Raw genomic sequence first — 9271 nt, forward strand, 5'->3', positions numbered from 1 at the left:
TTATACTAGTGGCACAACCTTAACCAATGGTTAGGATCTTGCCACCACAACATTCATCTAAAAGTTATAATTCATTCTCTAGGACTTTCTAAAACATTTCTATAATTTTAAATATATCTAAATACATCTTACAGATTCTAGATAAAATTTCTAAAATTCTACTTGGACTTTCTCTAATCTTAGACTTTTATCTTATAGGCCCAATAATACAAAATCAATTTATATTTCAACATACTCAACACCACACCAAATGTTTTTGTCATGTTTTTGGCTAAATAAAATTATTCTAAGAACTACACTTTTTTTATTTAATGAGAGTAATGTACATGTAAAAGTATTAACTCACAATTCCAACTACTAAAACTAAAATTATAATACACAAAACAAAGCTCTAGCATTATTTATTAAGAACTAATAGTGGGTTTGGATAGGTATGTGACTTCAACATTGACTACAATTTATAAAGGTTGTCTTATGGTGATTGCTTGTTTTGATGGAGTGTGGTGGCTTATTAGAGACTGATGGTGAGAGCAATGATGGTTGAAAACGAAGCTTCGTTTGAATGTAAACAATGAACAACGGAAGAAAACATTGTGAAAGTGAAAAAAAAATATGAAAGATTTGCTTTATTAGTTTCCTAAAATTAAAATATACAACATTAATTCCTACTAAAACCAATATGGTATATTATATGTTGTTTGTTTTTCTTAGGGTATATTACATGTTAAATAAAGGTAACCATTTGAGCAAGCAGATTACAAAAGCGTGCCAATGGAAGTACATACTTGTTTTACATACAGCATTCATCAGTGGGTATGTATGTAACACAAAGCAAACTGAAAATTTGCTTGTTTGCAATGCACGGAGACTAAACCACGAAATGGGTAATAGGTAATAAGATCACACTCAAGCTGAATCTAAAATATGTAAGTAACAAATAAATGAAATATGATTCTGTGCCTAAGCATTGAAGTAAAAAAAACAAGGGTAGCACACATTTATGAGTCAAAACGCGTAAATGCTACATATACTACTAATATAGACACCCCAGCCTTGAAGATAAGTATTCAGGGGACAAATTTAATGTCTTTGAAGTATTCATGCTCAAGAGCGCTCCTGCCAGTAATTCTTTTGCTGGGATCCAAGTGAAGCATGCGCTGGAACACAACATAAATGAGGAAGGACATAAAACTATTAACAATTGGAATAAAAATTTTATTTATATAAATTGTACAAATAAATCAGAGTATTTATTATTATAAATTTTCATTACAATATATTAAAAAAAATTATAAAAGGTATGCATTTTTCCAGTATAATAATATACAAGCTAAAAATAGTAGTTAATATCTATTAAAAAGCTCATTCAAAAATATGAATAAAGATGGGGCTTAAATGTCACGGGACCTTTCACTAAGTTAAATAAAGTACTGGACATGAATGAACTGTGACCAAAATAATCACACCATACAGGTGGTAAAGCTGGTTCGTGTCATTAGAAGAGAACTAATATTGGGTAAAGCAAGGTGGCTATCCAGAGGCCATTCATTACTATCTCCATTTCAAGTTAGGATAGGAAAAGGATAATCACGACCTATGAAATGCAGTAGAATTTATTTGAGACATATCACCATTCGGCATGGTTGGCCTTTCCAACTAATTTGAATAGTTTCTAAGCTATAATCAGATTTGTTGGGGCAAATAAAGGTTGTTCTCATCATCTAGAACCTAGTGAGAAAGATTACCATCTAACACCTATGCTTACTATTACCGCTTCAAATTGCATTTTCTTCTGTTTTATGCCGTTTCTCAACAGAAAAAAATATTCCTTTAACCTCACTAATGACGAAATATATAACTAAAGGTCACATCTTATCAGCATAATGGAGAAAAAATAGTATTTTATTATTTTATTTCAGCTATAGAAAACTCTGGTTTTAGTCTTTTTTTACCAAATTCTTTTAACTTTATTTGTTGTTTCAAGTACGTTTCATTATAGCATTTAGATTGCTTACACTGTTTGACACATTTTTGCTTCAATGTTAACTGAGAAACGCATTTAAAACAGCAAATAAAGTTAAAAAAATTTGGTAAAAAGGACTAAAGAGTTTTCTAAAGTTGAAGGACTAAATTGTACCTTAATTTGAAAGAAGGACTAAAACCAAAATCGCCCCAAAGTATAGGGACTAAAAACATATTTAACCCATTTAAAAATGATATACATGATTGTCGACTTACAGAAAGAAGATCAAGACCAGCTGGATCAAGATTTGGAACGACAGTTTTCAGGTCCTGCAAAGCACAGAATAAGACTAAATTCAATTTTTAGTGATAACAAAATTGGGCAATGATAAAATCTATTTAATTACCTTCGGCTGCCACTTGGGAAAGGCTGATTTAAAATCAGGCAAAGATGTCACTCCAGGCCACGTATCTTCATTTGGTGTACCCAAGATTCTTCATACAAGGAACGATGTGTCAAAATATAAGCATACATTATGCAGCTTTGTTTATTTATTTGTTACATGCCTGTTTGGAAGCAAAAGAATGCATTGTTTGCATTATATAGATTCCAATATATAACAGTTTCTATAGTATAAACTTTAAATCCATGTATTAATTGATAATTTAAAGGAAGCATTGATTAAAAAAGATATCGCAGGTAAAAACATTTCACACCTATGGCAGATGATCAATAATCACCTACCTTACAATATTGTGGCTTCACCCCTCATGCAGTAGTGGTAGACTGTAGATGGTCCGACCAAAAGTATGCAAAAATAGTCCAGGCCAGACACAACTAAAACTCCGACGGGTAGAAGTGTAGAACAAACAAATATATTATAACTGAGGCTCTAATTATTTGAATATGCAAAAAAGCATATATAAAAAAAAGATGACTGAATATACAAGTGGAGAGGCTATTTCCTTTCCAGGATGTGAACCTGTGACCCACAATGCAAGCAACCTTACCATTGTACCAAGGTCTTCAAGTATAATATAAAAAGGAAATTTTCTATCTATTTTATTTCCTGGACTGACATGGGGGCTTGAGGCTTGTGCCCAATTTAACCTACAACGACCTGAAAGAGATCCAATCAAGCTATGAATCATCCTAAAAAAGTATTTATAAGGGAAACCCAGAACAGGGATCTAATAGTATTCTTAATTGTCTTTCAAAGCTGAAATCTACAGTTCCCAAGGGTGTAATCGATTAGGTCAACGTCAATCCAAAAAACCTAATGATCTAAAGGAAACCAACAAAACAGGTTCAGTTTTTTACACAATCAAGTCCAACACAAACCAAACTGATAAAACCCAATCTTAACTTGTTAAATTGTTGGGTTCATATTTTCCAAATCTGCACCAACCCAAATCAAACTAATTCTTTTATTTTATATTATTCTTTATGTTTTTTTTCCAAAATTTGGTAAATTTTATTCCCATTAGAAAATACATTATAATTCCTATTCTAAATTCAAGAGATATTATTATTTTTCTATAAGTTTATGTATTTCTTTATGACAAATACTTTTTTACATATTCTTTTGTGGTTTCAAAAGTATCTATAGGTTGTCAACCCACTAGTTCTTCATTGGTTTGGTTTGGGTCCGATAGACATTTTCTTTTTCCAAATCCAATTATTTTGATTGGTTTGGATTTATTTCCCTTTAGCACTGGCCCAAACCCAATCGAGACCTTTACCATAAATATTAATCATTTACCACGGTAAATTATTTAACAAGTGTAATATGATACTTTTATCACAGTAAAAAATTTAACTTGGAAAAGTTAGACATCTCTCCTCGTAAGGAACAATTTTGTGGGAATGTAGCAAAAAATAATGAATGTACTATTCTCAAAAGTTTGCACAAAGCACTCACATAACAAGGAATCCAGAAGTACATGGACCGAAACAAAGACCCTCACAATCCATTCTCAATTAGCATATAATTAATTAGAAGTCAATCAGGGTAGTTTAACAAGTTATGGTGGGCCCTCATCCTACTTATAGACAAGATTCCGCTATATAACCCCCAAGGCCAAGATAGAAGGCCATAGCGACCCTCTTGCAAAGACTCGCATCCACTCCCAAGATAAAAGATGAATCAATAAAGCACAAATCAAGATACACAAATGCATAATTCACAATATATCTCAATCCATCAAGTATAACTTGGATTTTCATACTTCTAAGTCACTATTTAGAATTCTCAATTGACCAAGCATAACTTGGATTTTCACATTGCTTAAACTTCACAACCAATGAAGCATAATATGGATTTTCACACAACTACGATACTGCTTAGACTTCTCAACTGACCAAGCATAACTTGGATTTTCACACTATTTGGTCACTGCTTAAACTTCTCAAGTGATCAAACATATATAACTTGAATTTTCACATGTGCTTAGATTTCTCAGTTTTCCAAGAATAACTTGAAACAAGAGATATTCACCAATAGGCCACAAGTCGACCACAAAAGAAACATGGTATCACCTCCTACTAAAAACCCTAAGACAATTGGTGTATGAATTTTTCTCACTTATATGTTGCTCAACTTGTCTATTTCTACATGATGTGGTACTTTAACTCACTCGTGAATGCCAACAGTCTCTTCAAGTGAACCCTTCATATTGGTATGTTTCCTTCAAGGAAAGCATTTTTAACCACAAATACCTTAATGGTAACCCTTACTTGCACTGTGGTTTACCACAATGGACATAGAGTGTCTAAACCCCTGTCAAGAAGACTTTCAATACAAGGGATCCACAAACTAAAGATCCATCACTCACTCTGTCACACTTGCTTAAGCAAGCTGCCAATAAATCATCAACTTTGATACCAATTGATAAGATCCCACTTGAGAAATCTACCCTCTAAAGCTAGCCATTAGAGGGGGGAACCAAATGCTTCGATACCTCATGGAGCATCTCATACTGCACAATGTGGGACATAGGCATCTCATAGTACCTATTATAGTACTTGGGCATCTCAAAACAGCCAAGTCCCTATCACACTACCACCGTTAAAAATTGGCATTTCAGCAAACTTCATCCTACAAAACTTTACTTAGTGACACTTCACTCAACTTCCTAATGATCATAATCTTTCATAGGTAGCCCTTTCTGAGACATACACAATCGGTGCTGATACCATGTAGAAAAAAAGAAAACAATCAAGAAGAACTATATATTACGTTTCTTTTATGTTGAATGAATATACAACTGACAACCTCTTTATATAGATAAAGGATTTGTAGTTGTTAAAATGAAATAAAGGAAATAAAAATTATTTATTCTAATCAATGTAGGCGCAAAAGACATGGGTTGCCTAATATTGCTTAATACAGCAATAAATAAACTATTAATAAGTTAGAGTCGACTAATTCACAAGTTAGTTAATATGTAGAAACGCTTTTATATAACATCTCCAAGTTCTTATTGTTTTCCTCATAAAAGTGCTATAAAGAAATTGTTCACGCATGCCCATGATTTCCAAAGGTATTGTATATCTTCCAACGTTGACACAAATAGTGCTAAGTTGGGATTTTCCATCAATATTCACTTTGCATGTAAAAAATAATGATTTCCAAAGAACAATAGAAATTATAGAAAGAAGACTATTCACCTGAATATTTTAAACAATTCATCAATCTCAGAGTCCCCAGGGAAGAGAGGTCGTTGATTTACCATCTCTGCAAATATGCATCCCACTGACCAAATATCAACTGGTGTAGAATAACGAGGGGATCCAAGCAAAATTTCCGGAGCTCTGTACCACAGTGTTACTACCTGCAAGCAATTGCCAAAACTATAACTAAATATATAAGATAGTTTCAAGTACTAATGTCAGAATTATGTCTGTTCACAATATTTATATTCTTTGAAACAATCTACTCCCATATATCTATCAATGTAATGTAGCTGAAATAGCAAGAACAATGGACCTACCACTCTTGCTACTGATATTGAGAATCTCATGCTACCATGTTAAATGTTTCATGAAAATAAGTTTTCAAATTTTTAAGAAAGGAAACATTTTGACTATAAGTTGGATAGATAATACAAAAAGACCGATAATCTTTCAAAGTTGAATGAGGCAATTTCCTTGTGTTAATTTGAAAAATACTGAAGAAAAATCACTTTTTACAACTCAAACAACTATCACAAGTTATTTCTAGTAAAAAAAAAAGTTGAAATTAATAAAAAGATATTAATAAATCAACAACAATCAGGCATCTATAGTCTTCTCACAAGGCCAAACCACCTTATTTAATTCTCTACCATCTTCTCCCCAATTGAATACTAAATAAATATTGAGTCAGGAGAAGGCCAGATGGAAAAACATACTAACGACCTTTAGATCAGAACAAGAAATAACAAACTACCAATCCTGTGTTCAAGATGTGTTGCATTTTAGCCTCTTAGGGGCCAGTAAGCAAAGTTACGATTGGAGTTCAAAAACATTCGATCATAAAATTTTGTATGAGTAATTCCATCTCTAGTATATAGCAAACAAACCTCATGTGTAAATGTTCTAACAGGAATTCCAAATGCCCTTGCCAGTCCAAAATCTGCCAGCTTCAGTGAATTAGTGCTGCGGTCTATCAACAAATTCTGTGGTTTTAAATCTCTATGAAGAACTCTATGTGAATGACAATACGCAATCCCACAGAGAATTTGGTAAAGGAACATCTGCATAAACATTCATTTGAAAATTTAATAAAAATAAAATATATTCAATTAATAATAGGATGATAATCCTCATATACTTCAATATTGAGTAGGCGGACTATGAGTAAAGGAGACAAATTCTAACGAAATAAAAAAGCTTGAGGTCAGTTCAACATCATTATTGTCAAACTGTAATGACCTGAACAAACAAAATAAAGCTTTTTTTTTTCTGATCACTATTTTAGATAATATATAAACATGATACTCAACTGAAACACATGAGAATAATTAACCTGTAGATGTAGCTCATTGTTCCTAGGATTACTTTAGCACCTTCAGTTTTAAAAAGCACTTAATAGCCCAAGACAAAATGCTGGGGCCAAATTTATTGTACACGTCACTTGTCTTCTAAAACAAACTTTTATGGACAAAGTAATACCAACCGACTGCTATCCACATAATTGGTAATTCATCACAAATTCATGAGACATGCATAATATGTATGGAGCTGCATTTTGACAGGCCATAATTATGTCAAAACCATAAGCTTATTTAATCACCATTGGCTCTTACGTTTGCTCTATTTAATTTATGCCAAGAAAAGAAAGAGGATAAGAGAACCAGGTATTTGAGGGCTACAATTTAGTTCTTTCTGTCTCTCTCATAATTATAACTTCTGTTACAAAAGGATTGAAAATCTATAAAGAAAAGACATGTCACATACTTTAACTTGTCGTAGATCTTTTGCAAATTCTGGTGATGAATCCATGTGCTTCTTTAGATCTAAGTCAAGGTACTCAAAAACCAGATACAAACGCTTCTCACTGTGTACTACATCCTGCAACCTGTTACCACAATTTGCCAATGATGATAAGGAAATGACTAGAGACTAGAGAGAAAAATAACATTAGGACAGCAGCGATGAACTTAACGAAGCAAAACAATTTAAGAAACTATAGTCAACAGGTTTTCTGGGGCCACTCGATCCTAATTTTGATGGCATACACAACAGCCGCCAAGTAGGTCTTTGGTAGATCTTATGAAACAATGCAAATTATGCTGGGACACTGAACCACAGGGACATTAAGTACAGTTATACATCATCTATGCATGTCACCTAAATGAAAAATTCACAGTTGTACAGTTTGTCAGACAATATATCAGACAGATTTACCAGTTGACCAAATATTAAAATTAGTCAAAAGGAAAAGAGTATCAAAAACAGGTTTTGTCCAAAGACACGGACAAAACCGTGAAGAATATGGATAACACGAAATGGTATCATTGTATGTATGCAGTTCAATTACCAGAGGCACAAATCAACAGCAACATGATCCAACACATGTTTAGCCATGCGAAATAATCAGATTCCTATTTCACCTCTGTCATCTATAATAACTGAAATTCTTAATTAAACTATTCAACATTGGTGCTCTGTGCAGAATAAAACACCACAAAATGAACACTGTGTTGAGACATTGAGACTCGTAGTGAACAATAATCTTCCTAATTTCCTAATTTCTATCTACAGCCATATAATATTCTTAGTGAGCACATGAATTGCTCAAACGACGACCACCACATTCGTGAAAAACGCATGAATTGCAGATATATACCTAACAATGTTGCGGTGCTGCATTTCTTTCAAGAGAGAAATCTCTCGAATGGCGGTGCTGGGAACCCCCTCATCCTCCTGCTCCAGGCGAATCTTCTTCAATGCGATGGTCTCGTTGGTGACGCGGTCACGAGCCTTATAAACAACGCCGTAGGTTCCTTCACCTATCTTCTCAACCTTCTCGTACTGAAAAAATTCACATACACAGATTAGAGAGAAAGAAGCACGGATATTTTCGTATTTCTAAGACGAACTGAAACTAAAAGTAAAGCTTCAAAACGCAGAGCCTTTTACCAACCTGCTCCATGAAACAAGCTCTCTTATGCTCTGACAATCGCCGAAGAGGAAAGAGGAACCGTAGACGTTTGACGAGGAAGAAGACGATCTAAGAAGTTAGAAGTGGAAGAACCGGTGAGAGGTACAGTGTGTGTAGTTGTTCTCTCGGTCGCAGCCTCCTTTCTGGCGATAGACTATGGCCTCTCTCTTTCTCACCTCTTCCTATGCTGGCTATCAATTTCTTCCCTCACATCCCTATTCTTCTCAGCATTCAACAATTTTTTTCAACTGTTTTTTACTTTTTCTTCTTTTTTTTCACACCTAATGTTACTTTCACTTATTTTTCTTTCTTTTCAAAACTAATTCTTAAAGTTCTTAGTTGACATTTGAAATAGCATTTATTCAACCATGAATATTTGTTTTTTTTTTAAGTTTTAAGAAAGAAAAAAAAAAAAAAAAAAAACTATGTTTCAGGGAATGTTAGCATATTTTCAGTTAATTAAGGTAGTTAAAATCATAAATTATGGTAAGGATTGTGAAAAACTTACAAATTTATAAATCCTAAAATTATTTAATTGTATTAATTTTTAATTATTTGGTGTTGCAATGACAACACATATAACAAAGAAGTGCATTGACTTTTAATTAGGTAGGATTAAGTTTTATTTGAATTAGAAAAAAAAAATGCATCGATGATTTGTA

General features: G+C 33.1%; 1 protein-coding gene across 1 annotated transcript; it reads right to left on the minus strand.

Moving 5' to 3' along the window:
- Window positions 1–741: 741 nt before the first annotated feature.
- LOC106752875 (cell division control protein 2 homolog) lies at window positions 742–8853 on the minus strand. The gene is made up of 8 exons (XM_014634647.2): window positions 8592–8853; window positions 8295–8479; window positions 7403–7523; window positions 6526–6699; window positions 5633–5796; window positions 2370–2457; window positions 2239–2292; window positions 742–1157 (listed from the first exon to the last, which is right to left on the minus strand). Exons 1-8 carry the CDS (start codon window positions 8598–8600, stop codon window positions 1068–1070), a joined length of 885 nt encoding a protein of 294 aa, XP_014490133.1. The 5' UTR covers window positions 8601–8853; the 3' UTR covers window positions 742–1067.
- Between the last annotated feature and the right edge of the window lie 418 nt (window positions 8854–9271).

This window comes from Vigna radiata, unplaced genomic scaffold (assembly GCF_000741045.1).
Source record: "Vigna radiata var. radiata cultivar VC1973A unplaced genomic scaffold, Vradiata_ver6 scaffold_48, whole genome shotgun sequence".
Taxonomy (NCBI): Eukaryota; Viridiplantae; Streptophyta; class Magnoliopsida; order Fabales; family Fabaceae; genus Vigna; species Vigna radiata.